Source organism: Cucumis melo, chromosome 12, assembly GCF_025177605.1.
Source record: "Cucumis melo cultivar AY chromosome 12, USDA_Cmelo_AY_1.0, whole genome shotgun sequence".
In the NCBI taxonomy this organism is placed as follows: Eukaryota; Viridiplantae; Streptophyta; class Magnoliopsida; order Cucurbitales; family Cucurbitaceae; genus Cucumis; species Cucumis melo.
The window spans coordinates 2,862,041-2,878,266 of record NC_066868.1 but is presented as its reverse complement, the minus strand read 5'-3'; the positions used below and the strand labels follow the sequence as shown (position 1 = coordinate 2,878,266).

The window sequence follows — 16,226 nt, the reverse complement described above, 5'->3', positions numbered from 1 at the left end:
AAAATTATTGTAAGCCACGCCATTCACATTGAAGCATTTATTGTTGCAACTTATTAGGTTTTCTTTCCCTTAATGGCTTTGATGGTCATATAATCGAACTAACTCAAGAAAGTGAAATGATATATATATATATATATATATATATATATATATATATATATATAGTCCCTTGTTAAAGTACCGCTCAAACTCACTCCTGTGGTGAATCATGACAGTATTGTTTCAAGATTGTTGACGTTATTAGGGGGTTTTTTCATCGTATTATGTGTGTTTTGTACCATATCTATCGTTTCACTACCTACATAATGTATAGAAAAAAATTATTTAGAAAAAAATGTGGAAGTGATTTAGTACGACTATAAAACATAGACAACGCAGACAACAAACTTTGATGTCAAAAGGGGCCCGACTTTTTAGATATTATTGCCATTAACTTATTGTTTTCCCTTGAAGGTTAACATGTCCTTTAATTAGGTTACATTTTTTACTTTATTTTTTTCTTACTATGATTCTCATCTTTCTCTTATTAGAAACATTTAAATTTTCAGTTAATTAAATTCTATATTATTTAAACTATTTTTTTAGCTGGATTGTTTAAAACATTTGGTAGAAAATGAATAATAAGATAAAGGAATCTTCTAAAAAAATAGTTTTATTGATACCATAAAAATTTTGAATGTATTTTGTATTGCTTATTTATGTTCTCGTTGATAAAGGTAAACATTTATACACATTACAAATGTATGAATATGGTAAAAATTTACAATGAATCAATTTACAATAAATGGCTGGAAGAAGATTGTGGATCTTGAAATATCTTCTAATATTTACAAACTTTAATTTAGTCATTAACTACAAAGAAATTAACAATAAAGCAACTAATGTTAAAATTTATTAAATCGGACATACATATAAGTACCGTCATCAAAATGAAACAAGTCTTATAAACTACACATGTCGACAAAAATAGAAGAGTATTTTAACCAATTAAATTGAAAATTATTATTAAAAATGTTGCAAAACTCAAAAGACCAACAAAATCTTTAGAAACGTTCCCAATGATGATAGTTTCAAATAAATTCAAAGCCTTGATTAAATATATCAACAAAAGCTTCTATTTCATCTCTTTCCTTAACAACACCAATCTCCATTACCACATCACTATTTCTACTATCAGTCAAAGAAAAAACATATGGTGATTCAGCCGACACAATCTCCACTTTCTTTGGCTTTCCAAATCCAAAATCAGCATTATAAACTCCAAATCTTGGTGAACCAGATAAAGAAATGACTTGTACTTTTGAATAATTAGTTGTCAATTGGCTCATCTGTGACCCCCAATTCTCACACCCATTTAAAGCTCCATCATCCAAATTTCTAATAGCTTTTGAAATCTCATCACAAGCTAAAATTATTCCATTTTCACTCAAAAGTTCAAACCTTTCAAGACAAACAACAGCACCAACCAAACAATTCCCAAAGTAATTCAATGGCACTTGTGGCTTTAAACGAGTTCTTCCATCAGCTGCAAACCCAAACCATAATTTTCCTTCTTTTAAACCTTCTAATTTGGCTGTACAAATACAAAGATAAGCTGTTGCTATTGCAAAAGAAGATATGCGACAAGAAGAAGAATCAAAATTTTCATTTTTGATCTTCTCGTTCAAGATCCATTCTTTTAGCTTTTGAATGTTTTGGTGTGTGAATTCTAAAGTGCTTCTAATTAAACCATGTTTTGTTTCGGGGATTTTAAGGTTTAAGCTTTTGTTGTTGGGTCCTTCTAGGTCTTGCCATACTTTTGCATAGAGTTTTGCAAGATCTTTTGGATCATTTATAACTGACCTATCATATAATGGCATTTCCTTGGGGGTTGGTATTGAGGATTCTTCCATGCAAATTTGAGCCCATGATTTGATAAATGAAGTTGAGCTTCTTCCATCTATGATTGCATGGTGATTGGTTATTCCAATGGAGAATCCTTTGTTTTGAAATTTAGTTACCTATATTGAAAATATAAATAATTGATTAATTGTCCTCGTGCGAATATAACAATTTGGTTTAATATATTCACAAATATGATACAATACAAGATAAGTTATATATATATAGTAAAACATTGGAATAACCGATCACTAATAATAGTCTATCACTAATATTGAGAATATAAATGATTAAGTAATTGATATAATTGCAAGTATTCCAAGATTTATATTTGGCTTTCAAAGTCGACCAATGATACATAGGACAATATTATTATTACTAATAGATGTCTATCATTGACAATATTTTATCTCTGTATAAAAAAATATATCAATAATAAAAAAATCTATTACGATAACGTCTATCACCAAAGAATATATTACTATACTTGTAATTCTTTAACTATATTGTTATTATACACCTATTTAAAAGTTACATTCATTATAATAATTCTTATAATTACTCCTGGTTAAGTACTAGTTAAGTAATACCTTAATGGGTTAGTACTTAACCATACAATATTTTATGCAGAACATATCCTTTTTCCTTTTGATTTAGTCCTTTAAATAGTTTCAGTTTCGTATTTTATTTTATTTTTGTTTGTTTATGTTTCTCAATTTAGTAAATGATAGTGAATAATGTCAAGAAAATATTTAGAAAGAAAAAGAAAAAGGCTATCTGACCAAACAAAAAGTAGAAATTTCAACTAATTTCCTAGAAACAAATAGGGAGAAGAAATTAGAAACTTTCCCTCTTTAATGACTTTTTTGTTTCTTTCAAATTACAAAGATAAGGATTAAAATATTAAAATGTCAATGATATAAATATAGTTTAAATAATAAATTCGTTAACTTGTTTGAAAATAACGTTTGCTAATTTAACTTTCTTTGAATTGTCTGTTTCTATAACTTCTCCACAAATATTTATTAAAATTGACGTTTTACCAACATTTCTATAGAAATTTTCATAAAATTAAAATCTCAATACTTCTATTGATTTTGATATTTTTAAATTTTGAGTACTGCATTCATCTATTATGCAATCTGACAAGCATCCAATACAAATGTGGTAAATGATATTTTTTAAAACTTTTTTCAGAGAATATTTGGTTAATTGCACCTCTTCATTATTCATTTATATGTAATTTCTACAATATTTATCTTCTAAAATTGAAATATGTTAAACTCAAAAGAATTAAATAATACAAAAGAATGAAATATAAGTTTTAGAAGAGGTTTGAATAAGGGGGATTTGTTATTTTAATTTTAGTTTATTATAGTTGGATTATAATAATTTGTGTTTGAGATTTAGATTATAATTTTAGTTAGCTTGGTTTAAAATAAATGTATTTGAATCATAAACTATTTTAATTTAAACATAAAATAGTAAATAATATAAAAAACGAGGAAGGTTCAGATAGTAAAAACTATGCGAAATTGAATAGTAACATACAAGTTTTATATTATTTTGCTTTGTGGTGACCCTTTATTTTGTGGGAAGGAGGAACGATATACTTTCAACATATTTGGGTATAAGTTTTCAATCCTGTGAATGATAATATTTATTCCAAAGGCATTTCATATTCTCTTTCCATGGAGGTCGTTTTTCATAACCCTCCAAATAGGTGAGTTCTCTCTCTCTCTCTCTCTCTTACTTTTTATTTTTTTATTTTTTTATTTTTATTTTATTTATTTTTTCTTGTTTCTTCTTATTATTTAAATTCAATTTTTTTTTTATAAATCTTATCGAGAAAAATTGTCAAAGATAAAATATTTGAAAAAATATTTATACTTTACAAAAAAAATTAGGTATATTTTTTTTTTCTTCAAGTGATTTTATTATATAAAACGTAAATATTTGTCTAATTTTTCTATTTTTTGAAAAAATCACTATGTTTACGCTAAGCCATTTATAAATGACATGTATAATTAATTTTTATTAGTAATAATGCTAATATAAAAATTTATTCTATTATTATCAATTAAAATGAAAAAAAACATAATTATAATTGCTTAAACTTTTTTTATTTGACAATTATACATTTACACCATACATTATTTAGAGTTGTTTTAAAATATTAAAAAATGAACCAAAATATTAATAAAATATAATAAAATTCTAAATTTAATAATGGATAGAATTTGCATTACACTTTTTGGAGATATTTTCATCAATTATGTGATTTACGATGATTTTTCTAAGATTTCTATACTTAATATCATAAATTAAATACAAATATAAATTTTGTTTTGGTGATTGATATTTTTTATGCTTATATTTTGTTATTCACCCATTGAAAGCATCTACGTGCATAAGCAAATCTTGTTATTATATCTACTTAAGAACTAGTGGTTAAGAACCTGGATAGCAATGACTGCAGCACGATCATGAGAGACTGGCAATTCAGGAACAAGAGGATGAAATTCCAAAACTTCCCGAAATCCGTTACCAGAAAGATGATAGAAATCACCGTCGAATTCCGCCACCGTCATTGAAACCCCATCGCCTTCGACAAATTCAACGACGGGTATATCGGATTGAGATGGCCAAACGAGGTTGCCAGCCAAAGGAAAATAATGACGAAGAGTAAGAGATAGAGTGCTCTTGAGTTTTGGAACAATGACGTCGTGAAACGAGATCTCATTCGATGAAAATTCGTAGAAAAAAAGACGTTGGATTGGATGAAACCTTAGCCATATCAAATCAAAGAAAGTAAGGGGAAGAGATGACGGTGCCGCCGCTGTCGGAGGAGGAGAGACTTTGCAGACGTCAATTAATTTTAGAGAAGGAAAGTTAGCCATTGAAAATAAAAAGAAACTGAGGAGATAATTGATTAGACTTTTTCAAAACTTCTGAGTGCTTTTAAAGTTGGAAAACGACAAAAAGAACATAGAAATGATGACGAATTGGCTTTCATCTTTGCTTTTTAACTTGTGGAAGGGAAAATCTTCTAGATTTTCGAAAATATCGTTAGTATTGTTTTTATGAAATATAATAAAATAAATTAAAATATTTATAATTTATCCTATAAAGATATTAATTTTATTGATCTATTGTAGTCATTGTAGATTATAATATTTTGTTGTAAATATTCAAAATAATATGAGGATGCATTTTTAAATATAGTAAAATAAACAAAAAAAATTTATAAAATATCGTAAAATTTCATATCAATCTTATATTATATTGAGAGACCAAAGAAAAATATCAATAACTTTCGTAAATAAAATTTTAAGTTTTACTATGTTTTGTTAATATATTCATCAGTCATGTCTAATTCCTATAATATAAATGTCTATTCTATCTTATTTTAGAATGAAATGTAGATATTTTGTTACTTTATAAATTATATTTAATTTTTAAATATTTATTTGAAGTTACCCTCATTGATTTCTTTCTCAATAGAAATATTTATTTCAAATTAATACTATACCTATCCTTACAACTTTAATTCATATTTAGTTATCATGTATTAATTGTATGATTATTTATTAAATATAAGAGAAATAAAATCGTTTAAAGAAAAGTCGATGATATTAACGTGAAGAGAAATGCAATCCATACAAAAATCAAATGTAATTTAGTATAAATTTCAAATTTAGTTTATCTTGATCAGAAAAAGAAATAGAATTTGAAAGTTTAGAATTTAGGGTTTAGGAGTTAATTAATAAAATCTTTCATGTTTTATCAAATCATATTTCATTTTCAATTTATAGGTTACTTTATATATAAAAAAAAGGTTAAATTGAAAAAACTTATGTTAAGATAATTGGGTAACCTACACTTGGAAAGATATAGTAGGCATTGGATACAACTATATTAAGCAATTAGTTTTAACCATAATGTCAAAATTAATGACGAATAGATGATGAATTAATTAGTGATTGATTTTTCAAATTGACATATTGGGAAAATTAAACCTACAAAACCAATTTTAATTCAACCTTTCCTTTTCCTCTCTCTCCTTAAAAGAAAATTGGCTCTGGAGAAGGCAGTGGGTTAGTTATTTGAACAAAATCATGTTAAGTAAAGTAATTAATGTCATTGGTGTCAAAATTAATCACGAATAGAGAATGAATAAATTAGAGAGGGACCCTAAACCTTATAAGTATTAGGGTTAACACGGTTGAAAATTTTAGCTATAGACAAAGAAATAAAAGCAAGTCAGTGTTAGGATAAAGGAAGAAATAAATGTTTTTGGTAGTGAGTGGCGTGTAAAACGAGAATTCCTTGTGCTTAGCAATAGCTGGCATGGAAATATGGGAATTAACTTAAAAACAAAACAATAATAATAAAATAACATTCGGATTATAAAATTATTGTATTTTGAATAATAATATAAAGTTGAAGTTTACAATTGCGTTTTCTCTTTGTCTTTCATGTTCTAGATTTTTGTATTTCACACCCCATGTGGAATAAGTATGGAATACAAAATTTTCTTGCTCACAAATATTTGAGGTATTTTTTTATTTTAGAGATGTAGAAGGGGGCTAACATCTCACTATTAATTATAAAATCCAAATTTTAAATTGGATAATATTTTAGGCAATGTTGCGACAACATATTCTGAATTGAAAGAGTAAAAACCTTCATATGTATTTATATAGTAGACTATATACCAAGTAATATCCCAAGGCATGCACGGATGTGGGTAAAATGAGGGGACATGACCTAATCTACTCACCAAAGCACAAATATGATTCATCCACTGCATTTTTAAAACATTTAGTAGAAAATGGATAAGAAGATAAATAATCTTCTAAAAGAAGATAGTTGTAACGCCCAAAAAATTTAGATAATTTTAGAGTCAGTTATCTTAATTTGGTTTATCTAGATTTAATTTATTGGACGTTATTTTGAATCCAATTAATGAGAATTATTTGAGTTATGTGAGAATTGAAATTAATTAAATATTTCTTGAATGAATATTTAATTAATTAAATGAATATTTAATTAATTAAAGGTTTTGGCATGTGGAGTTTGTCGAGTTTTTAGATTCAATGATAGGTTAAAGGATTAAGTAAAGTTGTGGATTTTTAGTGTTGTTGAAGTTGAATTTAATTAAATAATTATGGACGTTATTTAATTAAATTGTGGGGTGAAAAGTTTGTTGGAGATTTAATAATTATATGTATATGTGGAAATATATATATAATTATTATGTTAAAGGAAAAGATAATTATATTTGTTGAAGTATAATTATTTAAGGAAAAGATAGTTGTATTTTGGGGAAATGATATTTAGTAAGGAGAAAAAGTAAAATAATTATATTTTGGAAAAATACAATTATTTGTAAAAGGATAATTACTTTGGAGAAAGATAAATAATAATTAGTTATTGTGGAAGATAATTAATTATTATGCAGAAAGATAAATATTGATTCTGGAGTGAAATTGTTATGGTTGGGTTAAGATAATTCATGTTGGAAGTTATAAGTGATTTATTGGAAAAGATTTGATTGATTAAAAGAATTGAGGATTTAAGTTAATTTGAGATTTTGGAGGGAAAAGTTAGTTTTGGTGGAATTGTAATTAATTGAGTATATATATGTGGATATATATATTTAATTAATAATATGGAAAAGTGAAGTTAATTATATGATGGAATATAATTATATTTGTTTAGAAAAGAAGATAATCCATGAGAAGAGAGATGGTTGATTTGATTGGACGAAAAAGATATATATTTATTTAAAAGAGAAAATGATGGTTTAAATAAATATATATGTTTATTGTAGATTTTGGTGAGAGAAAAATAATAATAATAAAGAAGTATTATTATTATTATTAATGGTTATAAATGCCTTAATAAATGTCTAAGATTAAGGCATTTATTTAGAAAAGATAATGGGAATAAAGATATATGTATATTTTTTTTGTATTATTTATATATATCCTAAAAGGAAAAGGAAAAGGAAATAATAATAATTATTATTCTTTGGAAGCTTGAGGATTTAAAGTGATGAATTTTTCATCAAGGATAAGAGGATTTTTCAACCTCCATCTGATTAACCTTGGTAAGCCAATAAAATTAAATTAATATTTTATTAATTTAATTTTGGATCTATTTAGAGTTTTTGTAAAGGTTCAATTGGCTAAACTTTTTAAGATTTAAATCTTGGATTTTTCCCAATCAAGGTTGAATTGGTTTCAACCCCTTTTTTTTAGAAAGTTAATTAATTTGGGAGAATTTTTGGATGTTAGCCAATTGCTAATTTCATTAATTAAGATACTAAGTTTTCCTTTTATTATTAGGATCAAGTTAATTGGAGAATTTTTACTATCAACTAGGGAGTACCTTGTTTGGCTAAAATCTCCAGGTAAGAGATTCTCCTACTAGACCTTCGAACTGAATTCAAGAGACCGCATGTAATTATGATTATGCATTGATGGTAGCTAAAATGCATAACTTGATGCTACTGATAATGACTGTCATTGTATTGATGTTGATGATGATGACTGAGATTATTATGTTGATGATTGATGATGATGACTGATGTTATGTTAATGATCGGTAGTATGTTGTTGATGACTGTTGATGATTGTTAATGCATGATATATTAATCACATGATTAAGGACGTTAAGATTAATACTCATGCCATGTTATGATGTTATGTTATGCTACATGCTATGGATAAGGTGTTCTGTTAACTTTGTCTATTAGAGTCGTACCTGCATGAGTGTCCTTCGGGATCACCACCTATTTAGGACTGTGTGGTCCGACGGGACGCCAGTCTAGCATGGATATAGATATGATTCGAGTGATTCGACGGGGTCCTCGCATCCCGATTGTCTTAGTGTTACCCCCGAGTTCACTACAGACCAGCATGTCCTAGGTGCTTCCCCGGGACACCGAAGACCAGATTTTCGTTCCTACGGGAGCGCATGTTGCACGTGTTCGGGAACGTGCCAGAGATTGGGTACCATTTTCAGGACTCTAATGGGAAGTTAACAGACACCTAGCGGGACTAGTAGTAGGTTCCTTACTGAGTATATGTTTATACTCACTCTTTCTATGTTTAACATTTCAGGCGAAGGTAAAGGTAGAGGAAAGCTGGCGAGCGACAGAGAAGGATCCGTGACATGCCATATGGGGACTCAGTTTTGCTTCCGCGTTTATGTTTCAGTGTTTTAATATTCCATTTTTAATGAAAATTTATTCTTCCCTCGTTTCAAAAAAGTGTCTCTTGTCATTGTTTCTTTTTAGTAACGACCTCAGCTTAGTATAAAGAGTTGGGTCGTTACAATAGTGTTACTGATACCATAAAAGTTTCTGAATGTATTTTGTATTGCTTACTTGTGTTCTCGTTGATAAAGGTAAACATTTTTATAGATTATAAATGTGTGAATATGGTAAATATTACAAAGAATCAATTTTCAATAAATGCCTAAATAATGGGAGAAGATTGTGGATCTTGAAATATCTCTTAATATTTACGGACTTTAATTTAGTTATTAACTACAAAGAAATTAACAATAAAGCAACTAATGTTAAAATTTATTAAATCGGACATACATACAAGTACCATTACTAAAATGAAACAAGTCTTATAAACTATACGTGTTGACAAAAATAGAAGAGTATTTTAACCAATTAAATTGAAAATGTAGCAAAACTCAAAAGAACAACAAAATCTTTAGAAACAATCCCAATAATGATAGTTTCAAATAGATTCAAAGCCTTGATTAAATGTAGCAACAAAAGCTTCTATTTCATCCCTTTCCTTAACAACACCAATCTCCATTACCACATCACTATTTCTACTATCAGCCAAAGAAAAAACATATGGTGATTCAGCTGACACAATCTCCACTTTCTTTGGCTTTCCAAATCCAAAATCAGCATTATAAACTCCAAATCTTGGTGAACCAGATAGAGAAATGACTTGTACTTTTGAATAATTAGCTGTCATTTGGCTCATCTGTGACCCCCAATTCTCACTCCCATTTAAAGCTCCATCATCCAAATTTCTAATAGCTTTTGAAATCTCATCACAAGCCAATATTATTCCATTTTCACTCAAAAGTTCAAACCTTTCAAGACAAACAAAAGCACCAACCAAACAATTCCCAAAGTAATTCAATGGCACTTGTGGCTTTAAACGAGTTCTTCCATCAGCTGCAAACGCAAACCATAATTTCCCTTCTTTTAAACCTTCTAATTTAGCTGTACAAATACAAAGATAAGCTGTTGCTATTGCAAAAGAAGATATGTGAGAAGAAGAAGAATCAAAATTTTCATTTTTGATCTTCTTGTTCAAGATCCATTCTTTTAGCTTTTGAATGTTTTGGTGTGTGAATTCTAAAGTGCTTCTAATTAAACCATGTTTTGTTTCGGGCATTTTAAGGTTTAAGCTTTTGTTGTTGGGTCCTTCTAGGTCTTGCCATGCTTTTGCATAGAGTTTTGCAAGACCTTTTGGATCATTTATAACTGACCTATCATATAATGGCATTTCCTTGGGGGTTGGTATAGAGGATTCTTCCATGCAAATTTGAGCCCATGATTTAATGAATGAAGTTGAGCTTCTTCCATCTATGATTGCATGGTGATTGGTTATTCCAATGGAAAAACCTTTGTTCTGAAATTTAGTTACCTATATTGAGAATATAAATAATTAATTAAATGTGAGTGTGCAAATATAGCAATCACGTTTAAAGTATTTAAAGATATAATACAATAAGTTATACATATAGCAAAACATTGGAGTAACCAATCACTAATAATGGTCTATCACTAATATTAAAAATATAATGAGGAAGGTTAGACAGTAAAATCTATGCCAAATTGAGTAGTAACATACAAGTTTTATATTATTTTGCTTTGAGTGACCCTTTATTTTGTGGGAAGGAGGAATGATATCTTTTCAACATATTTGGGTATAAGTTTTCAATCTTGTGAACACCGACGGCTCGAGCCCCCCCTCGATTTTATTGTCTTTATATAATATATATAAAGAAAGCTACTTAATTACTAATATTTACCATTAGCTTAGTGGTTACTTTGATTGTTAGCCCTCCTTTCCATGGTTGAAATCTTATCTTTGTAATTTATTTTCCATATTTTTCTTTTAGCCCCCGTCAATATATTTTCTAGATCCGTCGTGAATGATAATATTCATTCCAAAAGCATTTCATATTCTCTTTCCATGGAGGTCGTTTTTCATAACCTTCCAAATTATGTGAGTTTTCTCTCTTTCTCTTACTTTTTTACTTTTTTACTTTTTATTTTTATCTTTTTCATTTTATTTATTTTTTCTTGTTTCTTCATATTACTAAATACCAACCATTTTTATAAATATTTTAAGAAAATTGTCAAAAATAAAATATTTGATAAAACATTTATACTTTATAAAAAATTAAATGTAAATTTTTTTTTCTTCAAGTGATTTTATTATATGTAAATATTTGTCTAATTTTTCTATTTTTGAAAAAATCACTATATTTACACTAAGCCATTTATAAATGACATGTATAATTAGTTTTTATTAGTAATAATGCTAATATAATAATTTATTATATTATTTATCAATTAAAATGGAAAAACATAATTATAATTGCTTGAACTCTTTTTATTTGACAAATATTCATTTACACCATAAATTATTTAGAGTTGTTTTAAAATATTAAAAATATAAAATATAAAATTTTATAATTGATAGAATTTTCATCATATTATTTACGATCATTTTTCTAAAATTTTTTATACTTAATAGCATAAATTAAATACAAATATAATTTTTGTTCATAAATTATTCTAACACAATCGCACAAAGTCATCTTTAATTCCCAAACATATTGTTCTCATTAATCTTATTCTTAGACATACTTTATTTCCAAGCATATATAAATTTCTTCTGAAAAATCTTATGAAAAAAAAATAATCTTCATTATTTTAAATAAGTAATTCGTTATTTTCAAATAAATACAATTTATAGATATTGGTGAGTGATATTTTGATGCTTGTATTTTGTTATTACTCGTCCAAAATATCTATATGCATAAGCAAATATGAAATCATGTTATTATATCTACTTATAATTAGTGGTTAAGAACCTGGATAGCAATGACTGCAGCACGATCATAAGAGATTGGCAATTCAGGAACAAGAGGATGAAATTCCAAAACTTCTCGAAACCCGTTACCAGAAAGATGATTGAAGTCACCGTCAAACTCCGCCACTGTCATGGAAACCCCATCGCCTTCGACAAATTCTACGACGGGTACATCAAATTGAGATGGCCAAACGAGATTGCCAGCCAGAGGAAGATAATGACGAAGAGTAAGAGATAGAGAGCTCTTGAGTTTTGGAACAATGGTGTCGTGAAACGAAATCTCGTTTGATGGAAATTCGTAGAACAAAAGACGTTGGATTGGATGAAACCTTAGCCACATCAAATCAAAGAAAGTGAGGGGAAGAGATGACGGTGCCGCCGCTGTCGGAGAAGGAGAGACTTTGCAGACGTCAATTAACTTTAGAGAAGAAAAGTTAGCCATTGATAATAAAAAGAAACTGATGGGATAATCAATTAGATTTTTTCAAAACTTTGGGTGGTTTTAAAGTTGGAAACGACTAAAAGAACATACAAATGATGACGAATTGGCTTCCGTCTTTGCTTTTTACTTGCTGGAAGGGAAAATCTTCTAGACTTTCCAAATATTGTAAGTATTGTTTTTATGAAATATAACAAAAATAACTTATAATATTTATAATTATCTGATAATATTGATCTACTATGTCTAAATTAGATTACAATACTTTGTTGTAAATATTTAGAATAATTTCTTTGTAATATGAGAATATATTTTTAAATATAATAAAATAAATAAAAAAATTTATAAAATATAACAAAATTTCAGATTAATGATCACTAATAATTGTGAGAGATAAAAAAAAGTTTATCGTCGTAATAATAAAATATCATTCAACAGTAATTTTATTTATAATAATTTCTATAATATAATTGTCTATTCTATCTGATTTTGCAATGAAAAATATTTTGTTAATTTTGTAAATTATATTTAATTTTTAAATATTTATCTGAAGTTACCCTTATTGGGTTCTTTCTCAAAAGAAATAATTGTTTCAAATTAATACTATACCTATCCTTACAACTTTAATTCATATTATGTATTAATTGTATGATTATTTATTAAATATAAGAGAAATAAAATAATTTAAAAAAAACTCGATGATGTTAACATGGAGAGAAATGCGATCCATATACAAAAATCAAATATAATTTAGTATAAATTTCAAATTTAGTTTATCTTGTTTAGAAAAGAGATAGAATTTGAAGTTTTAGAGTTTAGGGTTTAGGAGTTAATTAATGAAATCTTTCCTGTTTTATCAAATCATTTTTTTTTCAATTTAAACGTTAATTTATATAAAAAAGAAAGTTAGACTGAAAAAGCTTTAGTTAAGATAATTGGTTAACCTACGTTTAGAAAGATATAGTAGGACATTGAATACAACTATACCAAGTAATTAGTTTTAACCACAATATCAGAATTAATAACGAATAGATCATGAATTAATCAGTGATTGATATTTCAAATTGACATATCGTGAAAATTAAAACATACACAACCAATTTTAATTCAACCTTTCCTTTTTCTCTCTCCCTTTAAAGATAATTGGCTCTAGAAAAGGCAGTGGGTTAGTTATTTGAACAAAATCATGTTAAGTAAAGTAATTAAGGTCATTGGTGTCAAAACTAATCACGAATAGGGAATGAATTAATTAGAGAGGGACCCAAAACCTTGTAATTATTAGGGTTAACACGGTTGAAAATTTGAGGTACAGACAAAGAAATAAAAGCAAGCCACTGTTAGGATAAAGAAAGAAATGAATGTTTTGGTAGTGAGTGGCGTGTAAAACAAGAATTCCTTGTGCTTTAGCCGGCATGCAAATATGGGAATTAACTTAAAAACAAAACAATAACAATAAAATAACATTCGGATTGTAAAATTATTGTATTTAGAATAATATATATAAAGTTGAGGTTTACAATTCCGTTTTCTCTTTGTCTTTCATGTTCTAGATTTTTGTATTTCACACCCCATGTGGAATGAGTATGGAATACAAAGTTTTCTTGCTCACAAATATTTGAGATATTTTTTATTTTAGAGATGTAGAAGGGGGCTAACATCTCACTATTAATTATAACATCCAAATTTTAAATTGGATAATATTTTAGGCAATGTTGCGACAATATATTCTGAATTGAAAGAGTAAAAACCTTCATATGTATTTATATAGTAGACTATATACCAAGTAATATCCCAAGGCATGCATGGATGTGGGTAAAATGAGGGGACATGACCTAATCTACTCACTAAAGCACAAATATGATTCATCCACTGCATTTTTAATATAAAAATTAAGAAATCTAACATGCAGTTTTTAACGAGTTTGACCTCTTTAGCATTATACTCGACCATAATAGAACAAGCGAGAGAGTAATTTTAACGAAGGGAGATTATGTAGCTTTTAATTTCATGATTATATAATAAAACTCTAACCATGTATAAATCAATAAATATCAAGATTGTTGAATTAGAAGATCTTCACGAATTAAATTTAGTTAGAGAATAACATAAATTGATCCATTAATGCTCTTTTAAAGGATTGTGTTTCTCTCATTTTACATTTCTTGAAAACGTAATGAAGTTTGTTGATATGGGGAAGAGTATTATTGAGAAATAAAATCTAACGCGTAGTTTTTAACCAGTTTGACCTTTTTAGCGTTAGACTCAACCATAATAGAACAAGCGAGAGAATAATTTTAACGGAAGAGAGGGAAATTATGTAAGTTCTAATTTCATGATTATACAATAAAACTCTAATCGGCCAATAAATATCAAGACCTTTGAATTAGAAGATTTCACGAATTAAATTTAGTTAGAGAATAACATAAATTGATCCATGAATGATCTTCTAAAGGATTGTGTTTCTCTCACTTGATATTCTTTAAAACGTAATGAAATTTGTTGATATGAGAAAGTAAACTTAATTAAGTCTCCCTAGGAGTCTATTTATGGATAACATCAATCATGTTGTTTAATTATGACATTAAGTGACAGATCTAAAAAATTTATACAGGAACACTATATAATTAAGCACACTAGAAAATGTTTAAAAGATATTAATAGTTTCAAAAATGAATTAATTTAATATTTATTAAAATTGGCCTACAAGTTTTCATGTTTTGAAATCGATTCATGATAAGTTTATTATCTAACTTATCTAATAAATCTTTTCCCAAGATAAGCTACAAAACAATCACATAGATCGAAAAGTATTAACACTAAAAAGGTTAAGAAGAATTTGAACTTAATTGATATGATACGTATATTCTAACGATGAAAAAAATATCTTGTAGCCTACTAGTCTTTAATTTTGAAATTAAATAAAATAAATTTATATACATAAGTAAGGTAAATATGAACTTAAAAATTACATTAAAAAGGGAAGAAAAATAAAAAAAAAAAAGATAATAATACCTCTTTCATAAAATATTGTTGAGAGATTGAAAGTTTAGATCATCGATTTTGCTGTTTTTTTTTTTCTAAATATTTGTTATCTTTGTTAGATAACAAATTATGGGAAATAATTTATTAGGGTTTTATCTTAGTTAGGTTTTTTTTCCTCTTTTTTAAAAAATTATCTTCCTTTTATGACATTATTGAAATTTGGGATGAATCCACAACCTTATAGTTATAAAGTGCGGCACAACCACTATGTTACAATCATACTATGTTTAAAATAAAACATTACTTAACATATATTGTAATTTGATACTTCAAAATTAATATTAAAATACAAAAATTGATAATGTGAAGGGACACGTGACTATTGGCCCCATAAATAAATCCATCCCTAATGACATCATCTTTTTACCTAATGAGCCTAATAAAATAATAAGCTCGAAAGAGATAAAATATCATATAATACACATAGGTCAACATTAATAATAATATTATATTTAAAATAAATCTAACAGATTAAGTCCCTGATGATTGTTTGGAGACTCAGGTGCATTTGGGGAGAGGAGTTATGGGGGATAAAGATTATGACGATAATCTTAGGATTATAATATACATTTGAAGAAATATTTATTATTGTAGTATTATTATAATATACGTTTGGGAAAAGAATTATGTTACATAATTTTTTCATATATAATAAAGAATATTAATATAATATGTAATTATAATAAATCTTATTACTTTTTGTAAATATGTTT

The 16,226-nt window shown here is 27.1% G+C and overlaps 1 protein-coding gene across 4 annotated transcripts; it reads right to left on the bottom strand.

Annotated features, from left to right (window-relative positions):
• Positions 1-977: 977 nt before the first annotated feature.
• On the bottom strand, positions 978-12,604 carry LOC103497183 (phenolic glucoside malonyltransferase 1-like). Of its 4 annotated transcripts, none has more exons than XM_051080416.1 (3): positions 12,034-12,597; positions 10,417-10,574; positions 978-1,842 (listed from the first exon to the last, which is right to left on the bottom strand). In XM_051080416.1, exons 1-3 carry the CDS (start codon positions 12,472-12,474, stop codon positions 1,071-1,073), a joined length of 1,371 nt encoding a protein of 456 aa, XP_050936373.1. In that variant the 5' UTR covers positions 12,475-12,597; the 3' UTR covers positions 978-1,070. The 4 variants fall into 4 exon arrangements, with proteins under 4 accessions (XP_050936373.1, XP_050936371.1, XP_050936372.1 ...); XM_051080414.1 differs by having other exon boundaries at positions 978-1,784; positions 10,359-10,574; positions 12,034-12,593; XM_051080415.1 differs by lacking the exon at positions 10,417-10,574 and having other exon boundaries at positions 978-2,000; positions 12,034-12,604.
• Positions 12,605-16,226: the final 3,622 nt, after the last annotated feature.

Bases quoted from the DNA above. Each gene is read 5' to 3' on its own strand.
- LOC103497183 (XM_051080415.1), bottom strand. From the start codon at position 12,474: ATGGCTAACTTTTCTTCTCTAAAGTTAATTGACGTCTGCAAAGTCTCT. The intron at 2,001-12,033 runs GTTCTTAACCAC...TTTTCAATATAG, and splicing joins CTGCAGTCATTGCTATCCAG to GTAACTAAATTTCAAAACAA.